This window comes from Cladophialophora immunda, assembly GCF_000835495.1.
Source record: "Cladophialophora immunda strain CBS 83496 unplaced genomic scaffold supercont1.5, whole genome shotgun sequence".
Classification (NCBI taxonomy): Eukaryota; Fungi; Ascomycota; class Eurotiomycetes; order Chaetothyriales; family Herpotrichiellaceae; genus Cladophialophora; species Cladophialophora immunda.
This window is the reverse complement of record NW_015622545.1, coordinates 1675653-1700537: the sequence shown is the minus strand read 5'-3', so window position 1 is coordinate 1700537 and position 24885 is coordinate 1675653. Positions and strand designations below refer to the sequence as shown.

The 24885-nt window shown below is 53.3% G+C and overlaps 8 protein-coding genes across 8 annotated transcripts; 5 read left to right on the top strand and 3 right to left on the bottom strand.

The window, feature by feature from the left end:
• Positions 1–1250: 1250 nt before the first annotated feature.
• Positions 1251–3009, top strand: PV07_08814 (uncharacterized protein; the record flags this gene model as incomplete). Its single annotated transcript, XM_016396008.1, has 3 exons — positions 1251–1318; positions 1383–1633; positions 2498–3009. 3 exons carry the CDS (start codon positions 1251–1253, stop codon positions 3007–3009), a joined length of 831 nt encoding a protein of 276 aa, XP_016245864.1.
• Positions 3010–3367: 358 nt separating this feature from the next.
• Positions 3368–3817, top strand: PV07_08813 (uncharacterized protein; the record flags this gene model as incomplete). Its single annotated transcript, XM_016396007.1, has 1 exon — positions 3368–3817. The coding sequence occupies one exon, from the start codon at positions 3368–3370 to the stop codon at positions 3815–3817; it is 450 nt and encodes a 149-aa protein (XP_016245863.1).
• Positions 3818–3945: 128 nt separating this feature from the next.
• On the bottom strand, positions 3946–4406 carry PV07_08812 (uncharacterized protein; the record flags this gene model as incomplete). The annotated part of the gene is made up of 2 exons (XM_016396006.1): positions 3946–4168; positions 4222–4406. 2 exons carry the CDS (start codon positions 4404–4406, stop codon positions 3946–3948), a joined length of 408 nt encoding a protein of 135 aa, XP_016245862.1.
• Positions 4407–5419: 1013 nt separating this feature from the next.
• On the top strand, positions 5420–5740 carry PV07_08811 (uncharacterized protein; the record flags this gene model as incomplete). Its single annotated transcript, XM_016396005.1, has 1 exon — positions 5420–5740. The coding sequence occupies one exon, from the start codon at positions 5420–5422 to the stop codon at positions 5738–5740; it is 321 nt and encodes a 106-aa protein (XP_016245861.1).
• Positions 5741–7852: 2112 nt separating this feature from the next.
• Positions 7853–8492, bottom strand: PV07_08810 (uncharacterized protein; the record flags this gene model as incomplete). Its single annotated transcript, XM_016396004.1, has 2 exons — positions 7853–8299; positions 8388–8492. The coding sequence occupies 2 exons, from the start codon at positions 8490–8492 to the stop codon at positions 7853–7855; spliced, it is 552 nt and encodes a 183-aa protein (XP_016245860.1).
• Positions 8493–8556: 64 nt separating this feature from the next.
• PV07_08809 (uncharacterized protein) lies at positions 8557–9020 on the bottom strand (the record flags this gene model as incomplete). Its single annotated transcript, XM_016396003.1, has 2 exons — positions 8557–8712; positions 8778–9020. The coding sequence occupies 2 exons, from the start codon at positions 9018–9020 to the stop codon at positions 8557–8559; spliced, it is 399 nt and encodes a 132-aa protein (XP_016245859.1).
• A 3013-nt stretch (positions 9021–12033) lies between these two features.
• On the top strand, positions 12034–12806 carry PV07_08808 (uncharacterized protein; the record flags this gene model as incomplete). The annotated part of the gene is made up of 3 exons (XM_016396002.1): positions 12034–12061; positions 12112–12378; positions 12436–12806. The coding sequence occupies 3 exons, from the start codon at positions 12034–12036 to the stop codon at positions 12804–12806; spliced, it is 666 nt and encodes a 221-aa protein (XP_016245858.1).
• Positions 12807–15239: 2433 nt separating this feature from the next.
• On the top strand, positions 15240–16435 carry PV07_08807 (uncharacterized protein; the record flags this gene model as incomplete). The annotated part of the gene is made up of 3 exons (XM_016396001.1): positions 15240–15387; positions 15927–16325; positions 16380–16435. The coding sequence occupies 3 exons, from the start codon at positions 15240–15242 to the stop codon at positions 16433–16435; spliced, it is 603 nt and encodes a 200-aa protein (XP_016245857.1).
• Between the last annotated feature and the right edge of the window lie 8450 nt (positions 16436–24885).

Sequence of the window (24885 nt, the reverse complement as noted above, 5' to 3'; positions counted from 1 at the left end):
CCACGTTGGAATAGAGCTGCCGATGCTGCAGTTGCTCCGCACCCCAAGCATCCTCGGGCACCCAGCCGTCGGCCGAGATGGCGAGATGGTCTGCCACCTGTCGCCGTAGTCTTTGGGCGGCAACAAAGTATCGATACTCGCGTTCATGGGCAGAAAGCTTTTCGGGGTCCGGCGTCGCAACGGGTTTCAGACGTGAGAAGCAGGGCGAATAGTATCTGCCAGAAGTCGCAGACATTCAGGGCGCTAAGCTCCTGTAAATGTGCTCCGCGGTCCTGTAAATGCTGCTTCGGCCGCTGCGACCGTGGCATCGACATCTTCGGGTCCCCCCACTAGAATAGCATCGGCGACGATGGTGTCCTTTGGCTTTCCCACGGCAGTAGACGATTTCTTTGCTCCCTCCGACTGCTTTACTGCTCAAGATCAACTTCGTTATGCCGACCACAAGCCGTTTACGAGATGGACGTGGAAGAGGGTTGGGAGAGAGTGTGTCCGCGTGTGTCCACGAGCAAGTGGAGGTGTGTAGACGCCTATATGAGGCTTGGGAGATGCTGTTGTTGAACGCTTTGGTGGGCGGAATCGGCATCGGGTCGGTTCGAGTGTATGAGTGTATGAATGATGATCGTTATATGGCGACAAACATGCTGCACGAAAGCATGACACGCGTATAGGAAACAGCTGGGAGAGCCGGCAGAGCTGATCCCATCCTTTTCAAGGGGGCAGGCGAGGGCAGTTCGGGCATCGGATCAGGACCAGGCCAGACGGTCAGCTCAGCATTAGCCTTGAAGGACTCCGGTACGGTTGGGGTGTTTGGTGTTCGAGGCTTACGACTCGGAGCGCAGACCGATAGCGCGTACGCTCATTGAACGCGACAAGCAGTATTCCACTACAGTGTGGAATTCTTCGAGGATCTCCGAGACATCAACCACTGCGAGTTTTTGGTTATGAAGCAGGGCGCAAACGGGAGATATGTGCTGCAGAACAACCTACAGCGATGGTCAGAGCTTAGAAAGGAAAAGGCGGCCAGGAAAAGTAGGATTTGGACGTAGGGGTTATCAGGCAAACAGATTCGGCGATCGACTGACCGATGCCACTTGACAGAGGCTCCGTGTTCCTCACCGTCTCTTCAACACTCACTTTCCTTGACTATTCAGCTCAACTCTCTCTCCTAAAGACCAGCAAAATGGTCGATTGGATCCTCGGCTCCACAGTTGCGGCAGGTTCTCTTCTCGCGAGTAGGGCAATCCTTCGCCATGTGGTCCTCGTCACCACAGTTACGACAGACTCAAATCTCCTTGTTTGGACAGTCCTATGGCATCATGTCAGTCTTGGTTTGGCCACAGATATAGTAGGGACAGGACACACCTTGGCTAACTGCTCCTCAGACTCGCAGATTTTGCAGGCACGACCACCACGCTCCCAGCCACAGTCTCGAACACGATGACCCTCCTCACCACACAAGGAGCAAGTAACAGTAGGCTGAACACTTGCGATTCTTTCTTCGGGGCAACGCTTGGTAGTGTGACCGAGCTTTCCGCAGTTGTTGCACTTGTCTGCTTCACGATCGAGCCGAATTCCGGCATCAGCGAGACGAGTAAGATTTTCTTCTGGAGACGCAGGCTATTTGTCGACGAGAGTAGGTTTCTATGACTAGACCATCAGCCACAATGCCACCAAGAACGGGACTTTCAAGCAGTAAAGTTACCAAAGTCAAAAAGTTTGGCGATCAACCACACTCGAGGGTAGTCCAGCGTAGGCTAGAAGGTAGAGGGCAGAGGGCAGAGATCGTGTTTGACATATTCAGCCCCGGGATTGCTTATCCCGACAGTGTTCACTCTGATTGTGCACCCCGACGTTGCTTGCTCCGTCTCTTTTGCCCCCGGCATTGTGTGTGAACTCCGACATTGTGTGTGCCCCGTATGTGAACTCTGATTATTGTGTGACCTCCCACAGACAAGGAAAGGGGTGGTGTCAAACAGTCGTAGGCACAAAGAAAATGGACAAAGAAAAGTGTGGTTTAGAACTTTGGATCGGACCTTTGAGGGAATGCACCGCAGTCAGTGCTAGTCACAGCGCAGTCTGCAGCAGTGCAGGGCAGATAGGCAAGTCACACACTCGACAGGCACTCCAAGAATTCAAACCTTTTTCCTGGCACTCAGGTGTTCAGGTGTGTAGGCACTTTAGCACCCACCATTTCCTGAATTTCAACTTTTTCCTCTCAGCAAAGCTCAGCACCCAAGACTGTCTGATACGGCCACATCCTTCGGCATCTGGATCCAACAATACTATGCCCCTTCCAAGGCTGTGACAAGGTGTACACAACCCAGGCTGGTCTAAAGTCCCACATCTCAGCACCCCCTCTGGCACTCAGCACTTAGCAAAGTCGCTCCAGCGCAGTGTCACCTGCATTGGCCGCAGAGTATGGTATTCGTGCAGAGGATTCGGTCGCAATTTGCAGTCCCAATTCGACTCGCCAGGCTGAATGCTTCGATGCCCACAGAGGGGACCTTGTTAGATCCAGCAACGTATCTGGATCCTTTTGTGCGAGATTGCGTCGTGCTAAATGACAGCGCCTTCCTCGCGACTACGATAATGTTCGATGAGCCGAGTCAGTCACATTTCCCACTCGCCGTCATCATCAGACTCATCATATCTGTTACCCATAAGCCAGATCCATCCTCAAACCCCAACCATCTTCCGGCATCAGAAAGAGCTATCCCAAACCATCTCGACGATTCTCCTGTCGCCTATAATTCCAACGAGGAGAATGAACCTACCTCGCCTTCCTACAACAGTTGCTCTATAGCCCACGACGACGCCGAATTCGAGATGTCCGACGCGCCTCTTCCACCCCCTGACAAGGCAAAGCCCCCATCCCTGAAAATCAAGTTCCTCAGCAAGCCTACAGTCTCTCAAGCTGGAGACCACTGCGCCTCAGAGTACAGCAAGGACGCCGTCCATCAAGCTCAAACTTCCAGGCGCTCCTCCGCGATTGCGTCGCTAACCACATGAACTATTCTTTGAAGGAACCTCTCACCCCGCCAAATACTGGACACCCATGCACAGCTGCATCTCTTAGGCGCGGCAGCCTCCCGAACCTTGACGACCCTCTTAACCCGAACCAGAAGGGAGCTATCTAAGCAGTGAGCACCTCTATCAAGGCGTGCAGGACACCACGGGAAGACCCGCAGGAGGAAAACATGCTTAGCTGGATCATAACAACCTCATGGGAGGACAGAGAAAACTGACGCACCACTCAGTTGGGTATGTCCACTAATGACGGAGTCCAGGGCGTCCGTCAACAGCCTGACAAGCCCGTGCTGGCTCAGTCTTCGTCGAGGCAGCGCCGAATAGAGCTTATTTATCCGAAATGCCTCCGCCACCGGCCTCATACCATCGTGTCGCAGTGCCACCTAGAAGTTCAGCTGTGCCCAGCTCCGTCCCTCGAGAATACCTCCTCCCAGCATCGCTCTTCAAGTCGCCCGAGTACGCGCTCCAGCCGTTCAAGTTCCTTGGGGCACACAACGGCGCCTCCACGTTTCGCATCGACCCGGCGTTTTTCGAAAAGTATCCCGAGCTGTATGATGCCCAGGCAGACATCACGGCCAAAGGCAAACACCTCAAGCCACTGGGACGGAGCCAGCCCGGCGCGGAGTTCTTCACCACCAACTTGACACTCGACATGCTGCAAGGCTACGACGTCCCCCTGTCCTTTGTGTTTGGAAACCACTCCGCTCTCGGGGGTCCGCACTACTGTGCCCAGCTCTGGGTCAACAGGTGGCAGTTTGGAAAGTACATCTCTCAATCGCACCCAGCCTGAGCCCCCGGTATCCCTCGACATTATTTCGCTCTTCCCGGCCACGACTGGCTCACCCTTCGGACTTGACGACTCTCAGCCATAATGCTACGCGCTCTAGATCGACCAAGGAGCCAGCATCCTGGAGTCGATCAACAATACAGCAGACGACGCTTGTTCTCTTTCTCATCGTCATCCTCCGGAAGGCCCTCGAAAGTCACCTTCTTTTGCAAAGGGATCACTACACTGACCGTAGGTTCTGCGACGAATAGCACTGACTGACTCTTGTCATGAACAGACGAGCTACGACTGCGACACCTCATGTCCGCAAGCTCACCGCAAAATGTGGCCCCTTGGTCAGACTGCAGTCGATCCCTGTGACCAATGTTAGCATCTTTGGCTCAAATCTAACGTGGGGAGCCACCAACCAAATCTTATTGTAGGTCATGGGCTTCTCATTGTCGGGGACCCCTTCCTCAGACAGGTATTTTCGCTCAATGTCGTTCTGCGTTTCTTGGGAGCCATATTCCGAAAAGTCTCTTGGTATGGACTTCAGGATCTTTAACTGTTTGCTCTCTAGGCTCGGTTCGCTTCTAGGAGTTGTGCTTTTCATCCAGCCCTAGCAACCCGTTCATCACAGCCTCGTTCGCCAGTCCCTCGAGTAAAGACGATCTATTGCGCTGCTCCGTCCCGCTGACATGCCCCCTCAAGGTGTACTCGGAGAAGCTCGCAGTGGCGCTCCAGAAAGCGCGATTTCTCTCCGTCCTCTCCGTCCTCTCCACCACTTCCCCCGTCACGTCTTCTGAAGTAAGTACTCCTTGGCGCCATTGCTCTCAACAGCCTCTTACTTTAATCTTCCTGGAGAGGAGCGCGAAGCCGTTGAAAGAGGGGATGTTGTCTTCGGGGGCGCCAATTCGCACGTCACCTCATCCATGACGAGAGTCTCGGCGGCAGCAACTGCGTCGCCTTCTGGAGGAGAGCTCTCGGACGGGATCCCCCATCCATCGATGACAACTGGCGACGGTGTTGGCACGGTTTATTTCAGAGCAAGAGGAGGTTCGACGTCCTACTCAAAATAGCCTTGTGCTCGACCTTCGTCATGGCGGTGGAAGCTCTAGGAGCTCGTCGATTGGACTTTCAGGATTTTATTCTTGATACGCTTTAGATTCCTCCAAAGCGGGGCGTTGTGCGATTCGATGCAGTCTCGGAAGAGAACCTGGCAACAAATGGAATGACTGCGCTGCACAGCAAGAAATTGAGCAGCTGGGAAGACAGTCAAACGACGAAGATGGCACGACGAGGGCGCTAAGCCGGCAAAGAAGTCGACGGAGCAAGAAATCCACGGCGCCAACTTTCGCAGAGAGACCTCGCGTCGGTCCGACATGCCAAAATACATCCCCGTTTCAGTCGACCCACCGTCACAGCGACACAAACACGTCCCAAGAGCAAAACTAAACTCGCCAGACAAGCACTGGAGCACCCTTGTATCCACTGGTCTTGTTCTGTTAATGTACCACCTTGGAGGAGATTCGGGCGGGATTCCGTTGCCGAGACTCGCCGCCCGGCTCAAGGTCAGTTTGTTCTATACGTCATTCATCCGCGACGTGGGCGAGCAGAGGGTGCAACATGCCAGAACGTTGTGCAGTTGGTTGGTACGTACTCCCAATCCAGGCGCGCTCGATCGAGAGGACAATCCCGCCCAAATCCACCGGCAAGGCGGTCCTAGACGCCACCACCAAGACTGCTGAGTTGTACTTCCAGGCTCTTCACCTCGCCGACAAACCTTCAGACAAGCAGAGGCTGGACGCCAGGTTCAACGAACTCCTAGCAGCCCAGAATGAACAGCAAAGACCGGTCCCTACGGCAGCGTCAAAAGAGGTCCTCAAACCACCTATCTCGAGCTCACCACGAGAGAAAAGATCATACTTCTGGAGGGCGGTAGAATAGCTACAACTTTTCCCCCAAAAGCCAAAAAGTTGCAGAAGTCCAAAGTTGCCAAAGCCAAAAAAAGGTGGACAAAGCCCAAAAGGTTGTCAATCAAACACCCAAACACGCTCGAGGAGCAAGGAAAGTGTGTTTATGTGTTTTTGGGTCGACGGCTGGACCGAAGTTGCCCAAAAATTGGTGTTTGGGACGCAGAGGCAAAAGGTTGGACCATCAAACACACTTTGGGTCGACAGATGGGCAAAAGTTGGACAAAAGTTGGAGTTGGAGTCGAAAAGTCAAAAGGGGCAGAAGGCAGTCCCAGTCGACACTCGCAGGCCAGAAGGCAGAGGGAGAAGGCAGTCCAGCGCAGACAAGAAGGGCACTGAGCAGGCCAGAGGGCACTCCCTGGCACTCTGGCACCCAGCATTCAGTCCCAGCACGCTGCGCCCGCCGGAAACCACTTTCAGAATGTCAAATCTTTTCACTCAGCACTCCCTCTGGCACTCTGCACCTAATCAGAACGATTCTTCTTTCAAATCAGCCTTTACTAGGCGCTCCAATCCCAGATGACGCTTTGGCGAATGATGCTGCTCAGCGGTAGAAGGAGGACCAGGAGGCTGCGATCCAACAAGCTCACCCCCGTCGTTTATGGCTCCCCAGAGCAAGATCTTTTCTTCTCTCGCTTCAATGTTCTTTTGCTGGTGGCTTGGGTCTTGGTTCGGTTGTCTTGGGTGGTGTTGCCACAGGCACTGCCGATCTCGTTGGGAAGCTCCTCATTAAAGGAAAGGCTGGCTGTGGAAAGTCTGAAGAGACCAAATCTGGGCGAGAAGAGACGATCGTCGCTCGCGGAACTAGCTTACTCCTTTTTCGCGGTCACGATATTGTTTGTTGTGCTGCTATCTTTGCGAGGGAGGCAGGGGTCCAGGGCATGGGCCGAGGACGGCCTGGAGGGATCGGCGGTAATGACTTGAGGGCGGACACTGGGAGTGTGAACCTGGGGTCGGGAAATCTCTAGACTTGCGCTTCCCCCATTGACGGAGCCATCATCCATGAATCTGACATCTTGCAGTTGATGTTGTTCTTCATAGGGGCGCGACAGAAGGAGAGCTGTCAGTTCGCGTTCGGCATTATCTCCTTCCTGCTGTTGCTGATATACAATGTGCATCCATCCGGAGGACAGTGCAGTAAGGCACGGAGCTTCAGTCATGAGACCAAAATTTGAGATTGAAGCCTCACTGCCCCTGCTGTTCACCGGCCTCCAGTTTCTCCATAGGCATCGCTTGAGACGCCAAGACAGGAATATTAAGAATGGGCGATATCAAAAGTGCCATAGGTGAGGTGACAGATGTGACTGACCGCGGTCACATGACAAGTGGAGGCTGAGAATATAATGTATATATATATTTCTTTGGCACAATTCCTGTCGCCTGCCCTGGTGGGTACATTAGCCTAGTGGAAAGGTCCAATTCCTTTACCCAAGCCTTCGCATCAAAAGCGGTTCTTCGGGACTCTCCACAGTCACTTGTGGCGGTGGTTCAATTAGCGGTTCTTCGGGACTCTGGCTTAGGTGGTTAATGGGTTCCCTCAGAGAGGGTGATCGACGTAGTCGGACCTACCTCTGTAAATACCATTCATTCTTTTTTCTTTTTTCTTTTTTCGCTCAATCATCAGCCCTTATTGTGTTGTGTGTGATTGTTTTGTGTGCGGGTTACCATGGTGGTCTTAACAGTGCTTGGCGACAAGGCTGTTGAGATAAGGAGGGCACCAGCAACAATGAAGTGCGCCATGTTTTTGGGTGCAGGAGAGTTGGATTGAGATTTCAATATGCGTACAAACAGGTTGGTTATAGTATCTGCTGGAGGTAGAAGACAGGTATGTTGAGGCGGATGAGCGGATTATTGTCTACGGAGGTTGAACTCGCCTTCGACCTCGATGCCATCCCAACTCCTTTTGTACTTTTCAGCGTCCACTCTCGCAAACCCCTCCCTTCTTCTCATCCAGCCGACCGCTGCAAATCCACCAAGCAAGACATTTTTGTCGAGCTTACGAGCAAGCCCGCGCATGCCATCGAGGAACGCCATTGGAGCGACTTTGTCGGGTTTGGTGCTGGCTCGATACGACTCAGCAGCTATCTCAGCCGCCATCCCAGTAGCTGCCCATGACCTTGATTTTGTTGCATGTGACCAGAAGGTTGCCGGATCGGGTGACCGGGAATGCCAGGTGCCAGGTGCCAGAGTATTTTGTCCACTGCCTTGTGCTTCCTGTTGACCCATTCTGTGTTGGGGAGATGCCATTCCCGTGGATGGCGTCGCTGCAGCCATGCCTGCAAACAATGTCACGGCAGGCAATGTCGCTGAAGATGTTGTAACAGCCGATGTCGCTGCGGACAACGACGACCCAGGTGGAGTCGTGATCACACACCATCAAGCCAAGGAGAAACCGGCTGAAAAGCCCGTGCTTGCTCATCGAGGCCATGAGGTTCACGTAGGTGAGATGCTTTTCTGACTCGTCGACCGCCTGGGACACTTTCTCGTGGTTCCGGATGCGGCGGCGGAAATCTTTGGCCGCCACCTCGGGATCCTAGCCGATATAGTCGGCGGACGTAGTCTTGACTTCGAGGGTGTTGGGCAGGATCAGGTCTTCATCGTCACAATTGCTCTTGACGAACAGGTGGAGCAGATTGGCCTCGACTATCTTGTCGTGAATCCATTTCCGTCGTTGCCTTCTTGGGGGTGGCCTTCTTTGTGCTTGTGGTAGTCTTTTGCTTGCTCATGGTGCCCTGACTTGGTCTTCTTCAGGAGGAGGGGTGTCAATGACAGCGGGGGCCTTGGTCTTGGTCATGGGTGCTCCATTGTGACGGTGTTGGCCTTGGGTTTAGCGGCGGCGGCGACATTCTTGGAGGCTGCCTTCTTTGTTCCTGTGGTGGGCTTGTGCTTGCTCCCGGCCTTCACTTGATCTTCTTCAGGTGCAGGGGTAGCAGTGACGGTGGGGGCCTGGCTCGATAGTCAGCAACACGATTTTTAAGGAGCAACGACTCCGACTTGAACCACGTACCGACCGGTGCTTCAGTCTTCGTCTTGGGGTGGACGTACTCAACATCGAGCTTGCCAGGGCGAGTGTTGGAAGGATGATTGTGGATAAAGTCATGGTGAGGACATACTTGGGGCCAACACCGAGCTCGCCAGTACGAGGGCTCTCCCTCGGTGATGTTCTGACCTGGCTCATGTTTGACCGTCTCCAAGGCATCGGCGATGTTGGACCTCTCATAAGGTTTGAGGGATGAGAGCAAAGGCACCTCCATTGTTCATGAGAATTCGCCGGAACATGGCACGGTCCAATGCCCAGAGTAAGCCTCCTTTGGACGAGCTCACCACGGTCGTAGCTCGACGAGCATTGTGCATCAACGCCAGTTCACCGAAGCTCTCGCTGGGCGAGGGTGGGAAGGATGGTGTTCGACAAGGTCATGGTGTGGACGTATCCAACACCGAGCTCGCCAGGGTGATGGTAGGAAGGATGAATCTTGCGAAGGTCATGGTTTCTGATGTCGGCGAGGAGCTGCCAACACCGAGCTCGCAGGGCGATGGTAGGAAGGATGAATTTTGAGAAAGTCATTGTGTTCTAATATCAGCAATGTGCTGTAGGCAAGCAAAAAGGTCAGCACATTGCACGATGTGAAGGAGGGCTGCAAGGCGTAGACTGGAACAGCACCCACCTGCAATGCAATATTAAAAGATGATAAAAGGAGGTATAGAGTTGTGTATATGGTATACACCCGTGTCAGGAAGACGACAGTAGGCCACACAGACGACTCTTCTCTGCCCCGAAAGTCAAACGCCTGGCAGGCTACCTTGGAGGAAAGGAATGATGGAAGTGGAGAGAGAAAAGACAAAATGAAAGTGTGGGAAGAAAGGAGAGAAGGAAAGGAGGCTGTACCCAGACGTCCACGTGCATTCTGTGCAGGCTGCGCAGGCAGACTGCGCTTCTAAACTGCGGTGTTTGCTGTCCAGCTGTTGTTCATGTCCAGCTTTGTTTGCTGTTGAGCTGTTGAGCTGTCGAGCTGTCGATCCTGTGCAGCTGTGCTTGCCATACAGCTGTTCGTTCCTGTGCATCTGTGTTTGCTGTCCAGCTATGCATAATGCTTTACCAGCTGCGCAGCTGAGGCACAAGGACAACCTGCTCCACTTCATCGCCCCTCGCCTTCCGCTCAGAGTTCGCAGTATCATACTCATTAGCTTGTCTATTCACTTTCCATCACTATACAGGGACGACCGTCGGACATGTTCGAGCGTGGACCCCTTTTGAGACCACGAACCTTTGGTGGAAAGTTCAAATAAGAGGTGTCGAGGCGATAGGAATCGCTCGTCCTGGAGATCTTAGACACGGGCGGTGGCTGGCAGCGTCTCTTTCCCGATAACGACGAGGGCACTGGGGGTTTCATATAGATCAATTTGCCATTCTCGGTGAACACCCATACATGTTGTGTACCAGATGAGTGTGTGAACAGGAGAGCAACCAGACTCGTCGGTCGTGCACGCTCGTCTAGAACTCTCCTGGATCGCGATCTAAACCATTTTGAACTCCTCTTATAAAAGCCAACACGCGCTGAAAGAAACGAACGTGTACAAGAGAGAAGGAATCGCAACAAAAGTGATCAGACGCGAAAATCTAGAATGGAACGCGAGCAACTATCGGCGGAATCCTGGCTTCTTATTACCCGCAGTCCACGTAAGACAGGCTGGCGGGCAGAAAGAAGAGCAGGTTCAGAAAGCAGATCTTCTTCAGAACGCCACCTCAAACCCAGGGCAGATCGAGAGCTAAAGCTCAGTTACCTCCTTGGCCTGCCGCACGACGGAGCATATGTCCAAATTGGTGCTCCTCAAACCCAACTCTTTCTTGCGCCACCGATTGACTTAACTCGCAATGGCCTTCTAGAAGACATTGTCAAACATGACGTACGAGTAGTAGTTGTATACTCCCCCGATTTTGTAGTTCGGGAACGGCAGATCTTATGGCCGAGGCTGAATGCGTGGTGGTATATGAGAGTCTCGAGAGATCGAGGCCGGAGTCTGTCGACCAGGAGTGCCACGGCTGGATGGTTAGTCGACGGGAAGTTGCAAAGAACCGGCGGTCTCGGTGGAGGTGTTGGAATGGTGCGGCGATCTCCAACTCAGACGATCGCACATGAACTCATGAAGCGGAGCATTTTCTGCACAGCATTTGGATTGACATGGGGGGTACAACAGTATGCTTGGGAGGCTTTTGATGGCGTGTCGACACGCTTGTTGCAGAAGCAATTTGACACGGTGTCGGCATGAAGAGATGAAGGACCAGAGGCTTGCAATTGCCGGTTGAGATGGGAGAAAAGGTAACGGCTGGGTGGAAGATTCTGAGGCGTGGCACGATGGTTTGCTAGATGGTCTGTGTCCCCCTGCTGGGTTTGCTGGCCTGTGGCAGATCGGAGTGACCTCTCGAGGGTCGCGAAACATCCTTGCGGGATCGAATGCCTCAAACAGGAACCATCGTTGATGCAGTGATGGAAGTTTGGGAAGCACAGCGTAACCTGCGTGTATCGCTAGGAGATCGCGACCGCCGGTCAGCTGGCGTGGGATAGGCGTGCAACGTCAGTAGCATCCTTCTCTCCTGACCCACCCACCTACCTCCCTCCCCCAAAAACAGTCTGTCGTTGCCCTCTTTTCTTTCCACACTTCCACTTCCATTCTTTCTTCTCTTCTTTCATTCCCTTCTTCCATCCTCCACTTCATTTCCTCCAGCAACGCGTTTGCATTTCCGCGTTTTACTCTCGCGGCAGAGAGCCGCTCCGTCATCCCTACCGCCGGCTGTATCACCAAAGCAACAACCATCAACAAACAACACAGCTGGCGGTAGGGACGACGGTCATCACCTCAGCAAAAAGCATTGAGAGAGTTTGGTGGATGACAATATCCTCTTTTATTTTCATCAATGTTTCAATACAGGTGGGTGCTGTTACCATCCAGCTTCTCCGTCACTAACGCTGACTTGATCCCACTGCGGGCGGACTCAGCAGATTATTCAATCTTCCATTTACCACCGACATTTTCTTACGATTTTATTGTTTGGGCCCCTGACCGCGTGCCCCCGAACAGTTACCCGCCACGGGAACCAAGGTGGGTGTGGTGCTGTTGCAATCCCAGCTTCTCCATCACCAAAGCTGACTTCATCCCACTGCGGACTCAGCAGATCTCTTTTATCACCAAAATTATCTTACGACCTATATCTTTAGGGGTCCGCGGTCCTCCTCCGATCAACAACAACGGGACCGCGGACCTCCCAACATGGAGGCGAAGGCTATTATGATGAATCGTAAGGAATACTCATCTCATTTCTTTCTGCCAGCGCACTGACACAAGCAGGGGCTACTACAATGCCGATGCTTCAAATCCCTGGTTACTACGAAGGTGGTTACTACGAAGGTCACCAAGGCTATCAAGATGACTACTATGATGGCCAATATTACATTATAAGTGGGCGCCGTTGCAATTCAGCCTCTCCTTTACTAAAGCTGACTTTCTCCCACGGCGGATTCAGCAGATATCTTTTACCACCAACATTCTCCTCCAACCTACTGTTCGGGGTCCGCGATCCTCCAGTCAACAACACCTATCGCGGACCCCTGAAGAGTTATACAAAGGAACTACACCTGAAGTAACAAGAGATGGCAATGAGAAGTCGCCCAGGTCGACGAACATCGCATAATCGCCATCAGGACTTTGGCGATGATGATGATGATGATGACGACGACGATTACTTTAATCCGATACAGCTACGGGGCCCTCCGATACCCCCGATTGACCCAGACAATTTCGACATAATCGACGTTACCTCGAGGCGGACTAAACGGACAACCAGCCAGAATCAATGGCGTCAAGATGTCTTTGTAAACGGAACGGGAACAGTATGCGTCCCGGATCTTTTGGCCGGCCGAACCTCAACAGCCATTACAGCACCCAAGACCAAGACCAAGACCAAGACCAAGACCAAGACCAAGACCAAGACCAAGGATCTCGTCCAAGCGAAGGCGCAAGCAGGAGGGGTTCAGCAATGTTAGACTTGTCAGGGGGATCTGATGTTTGTAAACCCACATACCTACTCTCTGTCTTGTAAACTTACTCCCCAATCTTACTCACTTAGTAAACCTGTAAACCTACTCTCGTTCTCTTATAAACTTACTCTCCAAACTTAGTCGCTCGCAAACCTACTCGAGGAGCAAGTAAAAGCGGTGTTTTGGATCAACAGTGGAACAAAAGTGGTGTTTGGACGAAAAGCCAACAAGTTTGTGCATCCAACTCACTCGAGGAGCACGAAAAGTAGTTTTTTTGCCCAAAGACTAAAAAGTTGTCGTCTAAACAAACTCGCGGAGCGACGAAAAGCAGTTTTTTGGTCGACGACTGGACAAGTGGAAAAGAAGTGGTTTTGGGACGGAAAGCGTGGGGTTCTGATTGGTCGGGAGGGGGTGTGTCTCATTATTGTTGTGGTGGGGCGCAGTCACTGCAGCGAGTGCTGGGAAATTGGGCACTCGGTCTCGGTGCAGGCAGTCCAGCGCAGACCAGAGAGCACGAAGGAGGCTAGAGGGTAGAGGGTAGAGGATAGAGGTAGAGGGTAGAGGGCAGAGGGCACTCCCAGAGCTTCAACTTTGGGCACTTTGGGCACTCACAGGCACTCGACAGGCACCCCCAGAACTTGAACTTTTTCCTGGGTTTGGAGATTCGTAAGATGGGAGATTCGCAAGGGTGCAAGTGTCAAGACACGCAGCGGTTGGCACAGTCCAGTTTGAACTACATCTCATCTATCCATCCTCCATCCGCCCATCCGTGCATTGCTGAGTGCCCAACTTGCCCGCTGACTGCCTGCTGACTGCCCGCTGCGTGCTCGCCGAGTGCCCTTTGGCCCGCCTAGTGCCCAACTGGACCATCGCAGGATTGGTACTGTCCCATGAAGCGGTATCGATGACGCCCGTAGAGTCACCGCAACTACTCGGCGATGAAGGGGGTCGGGATTGATGTCTTCGAATGTCTGTCTTCTGGGGTTCGAGCCCGAATGACTCCCATCACTTCCTTCCACGTTCTGGCTCGCCAGATTCCAAGGGCGACGTCGAATGCCGGCACTTCCACATTCGTGACGGCGTCGTCAGTTCGTCTTCGTTGCGGTAGGGCTATTTCTCGCACCGGAGTGTGTCGATGATATAGACGTTCATGACGGCGTGCATGGCTTCGTCTTCGTTGCGGCAGGGCTGTTGCTCCCACTATGATGTGGTTCTTGAGGACAGCGCCCCGTTACGGCTTTTCTTGACTGCCAGGACGGCTTCTGATGGCGCTAGAACTGCAAAGGCTGCTGCTGCTGACACCGAGGCGTCGTCATGATGTGGTTCTTGAGTACAGCGTTTCGTCACGGCTTTTCTTGACTACAAGGATTCCGATGGCGCCGGCACGGGTGCTATTGCTCGCACTCAGGTGTGTCGATGATGTGGTTCTTGAGGACAGCGTACAGCAGGCGTATAGTGCTTCATCTTCATGGCACAGCTCGAGTCCCCCCCTTCCTTTCGCACCGAATTGAAGATGCGATCGATACTAACCCAGGCTGGATTCTCCAGTGCCATCCAGTGCCATCCAGTGCCACCCAGATGTCGAAATCGTTCTGAATGCCTCGATTCCATATCATGCCATTGATTAGGCTGCTTCCACCGACAACTGGAGTAGAAGTGAGGGTCTATGGCAGATCAAAGTGGCAAAGCGACGCACCTCGGAGCAGGGCAGAAATAGTATCTCCTTCTCCTTCTCCTTCTCGGCGTGATTCTGCGAACTCGGAGCGGAAGGCGAAGGGTGATGAAGTGGAGGAGGTTGTCCTTGTGCCTCAACTCAGCTGGTAAAGCATTATGTATAGCTGGACAGCAAACATAGATGCACAGGAACAATGGCTGCACAGCAAGCCCAGGAACGAACAGCTGGACAGCAAACACTGCAGTCAGCAGGTAGCGCAGCTTACAAGCGCAGTCTGCACAGCCTACACAGCATGCACGTGCACGTCCATGTCCGCTACGCATAGTCCCTCGAGTTTGTTTGGCCAACTTTTTTTTGTCTTTGGGGAAAAATGTTGCATGCACACAACCCGAGTTCACACACTCACTGACTTGTTGAACTATCTCGCGTATCTTGCATCTCGCTTATCTTGCATCTCGCTTATCTTGCATCTCGCTTATCTTGCAGCTCGCCTATCTTCGCATATCATACTCGCGAATCATGTGAATGTGCAACAATATCGGCGGTAACAACACCAGCGCCAGCGCCAGCAACAGCAACAGCAATTGCCGTTGCAGCGGAAAGCGACCTGCCCTCGCTTGCCCTGCTTTACTCTGCCTATGAACACCATGCCACGCGCATATACAGGAGCCCAATTTCCGAGCGTAAGTATGTATGGCTCTTCCACGGATTCCTCCAGCAACAACTCGATCGGTGCCGATATGATGTTCTAGACCCTTCCCTCAATGTCTGACAAGAAGTACTTGACTGCGCATACCGGCTTCGGGCATGGCAATATAGGAGACGTGATCGCTGAGGAGGATATGATGAACAGCATGGTAAACGACGAGATCTTCTGGAACGACGGCGATGACCTGGTCGATGACGACGACGGTTAAGGCTCTGTGAGTTGCAAAGTCCCGACCATGTCAGGGGTCGCTAGGGGGGGTGTCACTATGATGATACAGAATGGTTGCCACCAATGGTCCCAGGACACTACCAGTTCAGTCGCGTTGTGCTTTACGACGACCGCCTCGTCAGATGCAACGCAGGCCATCTTGTGGCGAGACGAACTTGGATGAGTTCAGTCACGTTGTGCTTTACGACGACCTTCTCAGATGCAGCGCAGGCATTGCCTCTCCCTTACAGTGCTAGCGGAGGGAAACCCCCTGTCCATCTCCTTAATCTCCAGGATGCTGCCAACTTGACTTTCCGAAACGCCAGCAAGATCGTCATACCCTCTCTCTCTCCAACGTGGCTAGGTCCATAGGCTTCTTTCTACTCCGACAACTTCCAAACGCTCGCTGCGCTGAACCTGACCCAGATTGGATTGGTGGTACCTCAACACCGCCACGAGAGTACCCAAGGCCAAGACTAAGACCAAGACTAAGACCAAGACCAAGCGAAGGCTCACGCAGTTGATGAAGTCACAGGAGCTGGGCGAGTCACGGCAGGCACTGAACAATTCTCCGATCTAGGTCGAGGCGAGGCGACCGAGATCTCGACTGCCGGCAACCGATATACTGAGCGAGAAGCCGTCCTTACCTTGCCTCTGGTAGAGCTATCACTGATGCAGAACACCATGAGCAAGCAAAAGACCACCATAGGCACAAACAAGGCCGCCACAGCCGCTGCTAAGCCCAAGGGCCAACACTGCCACGAGAGAGCACCTAAGACCAAGACTGAAGCACCGGTGTGTTTTTCAAGTCGGAGCCATCTTCAACTCCCTTCCCTTGCCCTGCGCCCAGATTCCTTCGCTGTCTCTTTGGCGTTCTCCGACCTGTTGCCTTGTTCAGTTGTCGGTGAGCCTGTCTCTACAACGCCGCCATCATGTATTTCCTGTTCGTCGCTCCATGCAAGGGCCATGTTGCTGACTGTTGAGCCAGGCTCCCGCTGTTACGATACTCCTCCTCCTACTGTCCTGAAGACGACCAAGTCATAGCGCCATGAGCGAGCGAAAAGACCACCGCAGGAAGACCACCGCGGGCACAAAGAATACACGGGAACAACAGCGTGCACAGGAACAAAGCATGCACGACCCCGTCCACATCCCCGTTCATCTCCGCGTCCACCTCCGCGTCCACAGTCCCTAGTCCTATGTGGGCGTAGCTAGCAAGCACAGCTACATGGCAAAAGCGCAGGAAATACATACAGAGTACAGAGATGCATGGGCACCAACGACGAACGACAGAGGGGGCAACGGGCGAGGAATTACATGGCATGGACAGACACACCATCCCTCCCTCACGCACAGACACACTCTCTCTCCTCTACTCAGCTCCGGATCCTAACACCACTTATAAGGCACAGACAGTGTTACGATTTAACAAAACTATAAGGCTACCACTATGTCGGGTGCGACTTCAAGGAAAACTTTTCATACACCCCTTTAGCCTAAGCGCGACGCTACGGTCGTCAGTTCTCGGCACTATCGTAGAAGGATATATAGATATTATCTCCCCTTATCTTATAGAGCTTATTCCATTCCTCACTAGTATACGATATCACTACTATATTCCTTCTCCCTTTCTTTATCTACTCCTTATTAAGTCGGAATCATTAAGATAGGAATCAATATCTCGTAGTGTTGTGATCGTACCACCATCATCTACTTTATAGTGTCAACCCTACGATCGCCCAGTTTGAAACGAAAAGCCTCTCGTGCTGCCAAAAGGCAAGACGAACCGATGCACGCCATCATCAATACCACTTCATGGCACAAAGCCCTTAATCACTTGGCTTACGGCATAGTACACGCCGTAGTAGCTGTCGCGGTCGGGAAGGCTGATAGTGGAAATGAAAAGTTTCAGGGGGTAGCCCTAATATAGGGAGAGATGCGGAAAGGGAGGCGTCTCAAGAATGCAAGATAGAAAGGGGGTCCTTTAGTAATCGGTCCCTCAACTAATTTTCCAGTCGGCTTCAGTGCCTTACGTTCAGCGCCAACGCCAGCATTTCGAACTCCAGCTACACACGGCCTTCTGTAGGAGGGTTGAGCCAGCTGTCGAGCGCTCCTCTCACACGTCTTCACCTGTCACCACTTCACTATACTAAGTTCAAGTGTCCTTATCGACGTTCCTCTCAGAAACAGCAACCCCTTCCTCGACAGTCACCCGATCAAACACATCACACATCTCCGACCTCTCTTCATCTCACGACGAGATGTGCTTCAAGTACAAATGCGACGCGCTCTCGGTATCTCTAGCCGTCCAACGCTGTCAGCTTTGACTAAAGGACCCCAGAGACAAGACGTTGGAGGCTGCCAACCAGGCCAGGACTCCAGAGACAAGACGTTGGGATCTAGCAGGACAGAGGAGGCCGCCAACACTACCAGCTTGGGCTAAAGGACCCCAAGAGACAAGTTGTTGGGATCTAGCAGGACAGAGGAGGCCACCAACGCTACCAGCTTCGGCCAAAGGACCTCAAGAGACAAGACGTTGCAGGCTACCAACCAGGCCAGGACTGCAGTAATTATTACAAGTTTGGAGATTTACAAGAGAGTGAGAGAGCAAGAGAACTTGAAGAACGCGTGGCTCATGATTGTCCCTGTTTGCGGATCACATGTGCCAATACAAACCTCCGGACGTTGGCACTCTCGACTTTTTTCCCTTTTTGCGGTTCTTAACCTCCATTCGATACGAGATGCTCAGAGAGAGGCTGAGGACTGCATGAGGCTGAGCCACCCTTTCCGCTCGCATATCAGTCCAACAACATTCGGATGCAGTCCAAGCGCAGCGTAGGCAGCGCTCTTCAGATCGGGTTCGGAGCTATTGGCAAGTCTAGTCCTGGACTTGTTGAGGTTGCGAGGCCGAGTCAGCGATCCTTTTTGCATTCTCTTGCGCTCCCGGGACACCAAAGGCTTGGGGATTGTCAAGTCCTTGTAATACGAGGAAGGGTCATTGCGCAAACAGGCGCAGCAGGACCACCATCGTGTGGGCGAGCGAGAAGATCAACGATCAGCGGCAGTATAAAATTCCTTTGGCGGTACAAGCAGCCTGTCCGGTGGCCTTTGGCCTTCTGACAATTCCAACCAGCAGGTTAGTGGAACCCTTCTTCTTTCCGTCCTCCAGATTATGCTCTGATCTTGGACAGAGAGGGAGCTTCAGGTGTGGAAGAAGACGGATCCAACAATTTCTTCATGTCCTAGCTTCCTTAAAAAGCCGTATCGCTGCCAAACCTCTCCATACCCTCGTCCATAGCGTCCTTTCCCTGCTTCAAGCCTCACGCCACCGACAGACCACCTTTTTCCAATGCATATGTATTTCGCAAGATCTACAAAACCGCCTGGGCCGGCCGCCTCACGCAGAGGATGACGGCACTGATACATTCTCGAAAAAAAGACAAAAAAAACTAACCAAAACTACAAGATGACTGCTCGGGTTGCCATTGTCAGAGCCGGAGAGGTGGGCGCCGCCACGGCGCATGCCCTCCTGCGAGGCTCCCTTTACAGCGAGCTGCTGCTGGTCGACGTGAAGCCCGAGAAGAAAGAGACGGCCAGGTGCGTGCTGCGCCGAGGACAGCACCACCCGTGTTCGGGCCGGAACGGTCAAGGAGGCCGGCGAATGTGACATTGTGGTGATCACGGCCGGGTCGAAGAGGACAAGAGGTGAGAAGAGGAGACTCTCGTTCCGAAATACATCCCCGTGTCCGCCGACCCGCCGTCACTGCGACACAAACACATTCCAAGAGCAAAACTCAACTCACCAGACAAGTACCGGAGCACCCTTGTATCCACTGGTCTTGTTCTGTGCCTTGTCAAAAACAGATTTTGGCACAAACACGTCCAGGAACAAGCAGTCTTCTTAATCCTCGGATCAATCGAAGAGGGCTTTGGCGGGTTGGCTTGCAGCTGGGCGGCCACGGCGCTGTAGAGACTCTTTGTGATTTCATGCCAGAATCTATGATATTCTCCCAGCAGTCACGGGGAGATCTCTCAACGGATATTCACCGGCTCCATCTGTGGTCCTGGTCCAGACTCCAGACTGCTCCTACCGCGACACACTCTTCCAGGTTGGATTTCTTCGGCAGCCGCGGTCCGCCCCAAATGGCGTTCAGAAGGGCCTTTTGGTCGTCGGGTTAGCATGGCGAACTGTTGGAGATCCCAGACCAACTAGCATCTCTTCCCTCTCGGCCGGTGGAATAAACATCTACGGGCTATATTGGAGCTCATCGGCCCTGCCAGAATTTCGGAGGACATTGTGTTATCTTCCTCAATTCCATCTGGCCGGACTGGAGGGAGCCGAGCTTCAACTGCAGCTTTGGCGGCCTCGGCGTCTCTGGGGTCGGACCGAGAAAACATTCGGTTCAGACGGTGCGCCATTTTGCCCTTCTTTGCAGGCTCCTCAGGCGCAGCTGCGCCCGAATTTGGCGTCGTGGGTTCGAGGGGCTAGGGGTGGGCGCGGCACCGCCGTTGGCTACCGGAACCTGGAGGTTTGCCGTATCCTCCGCCGGTCGTGTTATTGAATGCGTCGATGCATCGGCGTGTAACACGGGGGACTGAACGAGCGTACTGGTGGGGGAGTGTTGCGTACCGAAATGAACTCACCGGACCATTCTTGCCTGTCGCTTGCCTGCAACACCTTCATTTCGCCTTCGCTCGCTTGCTCGCTTATCTTTTGCACACTCTAGCGGGTGGCCATTCTTTCTTTTTCGTCAATCTCAATGCAGAGTGCGGCATCATCTTCACCCTTTAGCACGGATTGTTGCCGATTGGAGACTCAACCGCTTGCAGAAGAGTCAACATGGACGCGTCGAATGATGGCTCCGAGTCCGTCGACCAATTCCTCGCTCGAATCGCTAGTCTGAGCTCAAAGCAAGGTCCCATGGATATGCTATCAGTTCAGCCCGGCCTCCATCGATTTCAGCGTTTAAGCCCCCCGTCCTGAAGCCGTCCTGACCCTCCGCGATCGAATCTGCCTGCGCCTCGAGAAAACCGTCCCCTCACTCTCGTTCAACTGAATTCCCCATGCGACTTCTGCTGCACCGAGTCCACGTCTCGATGTCCTGAGAAAATTGCACTTCTCCTTTGATCAGAGCACCAGTTGAAGTTGATTTCCTGATGCAAATCAGGCAAGCACGTTGAAGCAATGGTAGAAGAGATCGAATGGTTCAAACAGCAATCCGTGTCACTGGAGAAGCTTCGGCGAGATCGAGGACTTGGGCAATAAAACTGAATCCGTTTCCGGTGAATTTAAAGCGATTTGCGCTCCGGTATTTGAGCGAAGAGCAGGCTTCTGCGGAATCGAATTTTGATAAGAATTGCTCTCTTCAGCAAATGGCCTCGCGAGGCGGCACTTCCGCGTCGCCATCATCACGCCCGAGCAGCCTATGCCTCGAATCACGGTAACCGAGCCAGAAGGAGCGCTGATCGATTCATATTGGAGTTCGACTTACGGCTCCGAACGACCTGAATCCGTGCCGCTCTCACACATACCATTTCAAGACCTTCCGCCGTCCAATCAGTGCCACTTCAATACGCCCAACGAAGGTCATGTTGGACTGAGCCGCCAAAGTTTTCCCAGACGCGATGAGGTCGTCCAAAGGCGTCAGACACGCGAAGAGCACGTCATGGACCAGAGGGAAACGAAAAAGGCACATGTTTCCAGCCAGCATAGCGAGAACGTCTACACGGCGCTTCCAGGCGAGAGGGACATTGCTGGAGAAGTTCCAACATCTTCCGTGCACCCGCTGGATTGTACACTTCAACGTCCTTAGCTCTTTTTTTTTCCTTCTCACCTTTCTCTTCGATGTACCCAGGGCAAGAACAAGAATGCCTTGCGCCTCGCTCGTCAGGCACTTAGTTGACATCGACTATCGAATCTTCTGTTGGAACACGCCAAGAGTCATTCGTCGGTCATGACGCAGTGAGCAATTCCCCGGGAAGATTCGACTCTAGTTCGGCACCTGTGACATTTCTCACCAAGCTAACCATCAGCCTAGGTTATGAGGGCCGCTACCAATTCCTCAATGCGATTGCAGAAATCGAACAAGAAGAAGAGTTCCAAAGAAGCCAAAGCAGTCGTGACCACGGTAGCCCTAGCTCGGCAAGTGGTCTGCTAAGAGTCAACGGTTATGAATACCTACAGGGGGCGAACAAACCAGGTTCAAGTCTGTCGCGCGGACCGAGCGGCGTATTCGAGAAACTGGTGTCCCACGGATTTGGGAAAGGCAGATCTTGCAAAGCACCCGTCACCCGGGATGCAAGAGAACATCGAGAGAAAAGGTGGAGTGAATGGGCCAGCGAGCGGATCACCGAGTCACCGAGACTTCCATCAACGACATCCTCAACGAGCAGACCAGACACACACGCAGACGCAGATACCGACACACACCAGAGAGCGGAGAAGTGGGAGAGGGATTCCGTCACTCTTTGTTTGTTGTGTGTGCACCTGATCAACATTCGGTCTCGGAATCGCTCAAGCACGAATCCAGAGAGATCATCCGCCAGCGCGTTCCGCAGATTCTCGACGACGGCAGATTGCCCGACGACTGGCGCCTCTGCTGGGACGCCATATCTCCCGATCAAAACCAGCTGATCGCGCAACAAAGTCCAAAAGTTGCGAAAGTCCAAAGGTTTGGCCATCAAACACACTTCTGGAGCACGGAAAGGTGACTTTTGGGTCGACAGTTGGAAACAAAGTGGACAAAAAGTTGGTGTTGGGACAAAAGGCCAAAAAGCTTCACACTCGAGGGCAGTCCAGCGCACTCGGCAGCCACTTCAACTTGTTGTCTGCGCCACACACACACACACACACACACACACACAATCCAAGTTTGCACCACTTGCGCACTGACTTGGTTTTTGCGTTGCGGATGTTTTGGATTTTGGATTTCTGAATCTCCGTCCGGCGAATCTTGCATTCGCTTATCTGTCTCGCGTATCTCTCGCGTATCTTGCATATCTACTGCATACTGACGTCAAGCCAAGCCGACCTCGCCGTCGACCATGCTGCTGGATCGACGACGAGGTCGGCTTGGCAAGCTTGTGACAACGCAAGATGCGCGAGCAAGACAGACGAGATGCAGCAGAGATGCAACAAGGCAGTGAGTGTGTGAACTCCGGGTGTGTGCAACTTGTTCCCAACGACAACAAGTGTGTCAATCCCACAATCAACCCCATCCAACAAACACTCGAGCATACCGTGCTCCCACGATCCTGCTGCACGGCAGAAGAACACACACACAAGCATGGTCCATGCAAAACGCCGGTCCTGTCTCTTGTCACACCCTTTTGGTTCTCTTGTTTGTCATGTTCCACCTTGTTGGATCCCCTTGGAGTCCCAAAACAGTATAACCATTGTCAAAACTGGGGAAGGAAATGGTCGCCGTCAGACCCAATGCTCGTGGGACGAACAGCAGGCGGCGAGACCGAGGCTGGATGGAGCCACTCGAAATGTGGGTGCTGCTATTCCGGTGGCGATGGCGGATTGACGGAGGGCTCGGAGTGGGACGATATGGTCGATGTCTGCAATGACAGGTGTCGGTGGTTCTTACTGCTGCACCTGTTAGCTGAAACCTATCAAAGATGGACTTTCTCTCACCCGTCGAAAGGATCAGACGACGCTGGCTATGGTGATTGCGGGGGCGGGAGGTGTCTGGCGGCGGACGGGGACGCAATCTGGGTACGCTGGGGGCGGCGGCGGCGGGATGTACAAGTTTGCCGGGTTCGTGATCCTGCACAGGCTATCGAGGCCGTCCAGCCCCCCCCCCCCCCCCCCCATGCCGAAGATAGCCTCGAGGAAGGCCGGAGTGCTCGTGGACAATATCCCGATTCTCTTGTATCCTTTCTTCTTAATGTAATATGCGAAGCCTCGAGCTCTGTAGCGAGAAGTCCACGAAACATCATCGAGTCAATGCCATCCTTCACATTTTTCAGAACTACAGTCGAGGATCCGAAGAGACTCATCGCATCGGCTGTATTTGTTGGCTGACTGGAAATTCGTTGCGCAGCGGTGAAGGAGCGTAAACCTGCCTCGGGATTTGCAGGGCCACTGGCCAACAAACACATGGAAGAGGGTGCTCACGTAGCCCTCTTCGAGCAGGCTCCCCCTCGCCGGCGCTGAGGGAGGCGATGCGCAGGTCCCTACGGTGATTGTATTTTCCCTTGCTTCCGGTCTCCTCGGTCTGTTTCTCACCAGGTGTCACAGAGCTGCCCTGCCAGTTCAGAGAGTGACTCGCGATGGGCAACACAGTGCTTAGACCGTTGGGTGCATTGAGCAGTTCCACGGTCTCGGTCTCGGCCTCGGTCTCGGTCTCGATCTTCTCCCTGGCTTTGGGGCTTCTCGGCAGGGGTCGCAGCTGGCTTCGGTTTATTGATATGAGACGAATCGAAACCGAAATGGATGTCCCCGCTCGTGATTTTCGCGGTTGCTTCCTTCTCTAGCTCCGCAAGACGCTTCAGTAGGTCCTATTGGATGCGAGTACGACCGAAGAACGATGGACACGGCAGGCTGCCGGGTTGGAGCCTGAGGCTGAATCAGGCAGCGTAGCTGGCGAAGACAGCTCTTCGTCCCAGCTGAACTGGTCCTCGACAAAAATGGGTAGCCTTGCGTTCAGGGCATTGTATTCGTCAGTCCCACGTGTCCATTTCGCGTATCGCTGATCTTGCTGGAAGGATTCTTGTCTCTTTATCTCCTCGTCTCCGGGCTGGGCCTCCCGGAGGAGGTAGAATGGCCCCCATTTTTTTCCTTTGGATCTTCTCTTCACCTGCATGGCGCCCGGTCACAGCGGAGCGAGGTAGAATAGCGGTCAAGGAGGAAAAGGGCCACCGTGCAGATGTCAAACCCTAGCAGACTGGGTGGCTTGCTGCTCTGACAGCGGGAGAGGAGGGCGGGAAGGAGGAGGAGGAAGAGGTCGAGCAGTTATCGAGTTCGAAAGAGTGGGCGATGCGTTGGACCCTGACAAACCGCCTACTGCTGGCAGGCTGCTGATAGACGGCTGGTGGCAGACGGGTGACGGCTCAAGTGCCCATTTTGACCGCTCAAGTGCTCATCTGGCCGGTTCTTCTATGCCACGGGCGTCTTCGAGGCGTGGATTGCAGTCTGTCTTACGTGGAAGACGAGAAATGAGAAGTAAGGATTGCAGCGAGCGAGTGGGTAGGTGAGTGGGTGAGTCTGCGTCGAGAACCAAAAAAGTTCAGCGACTGCGGTGCTGAGACTGCGCTGAGTGCCCAACTTGCCTGCGAGTGCCCTGCTGAGTGCCTGCTGAGTGCCTGCTGAGTGCCTACTGAGTACCTACTGAGTGCCCACTGAGTGCCCGCCGAGTGCCCTCTGGCCTGCACTCGCTACGCCCAACTCCAACTTATTATGCATCACTGTCTCTCTATTCAGCGTCCAATCAATCCAAGTTCAATCAATCCAAGTTCAATCAATCCAAGTTCAATCAATCCAAGTTCAA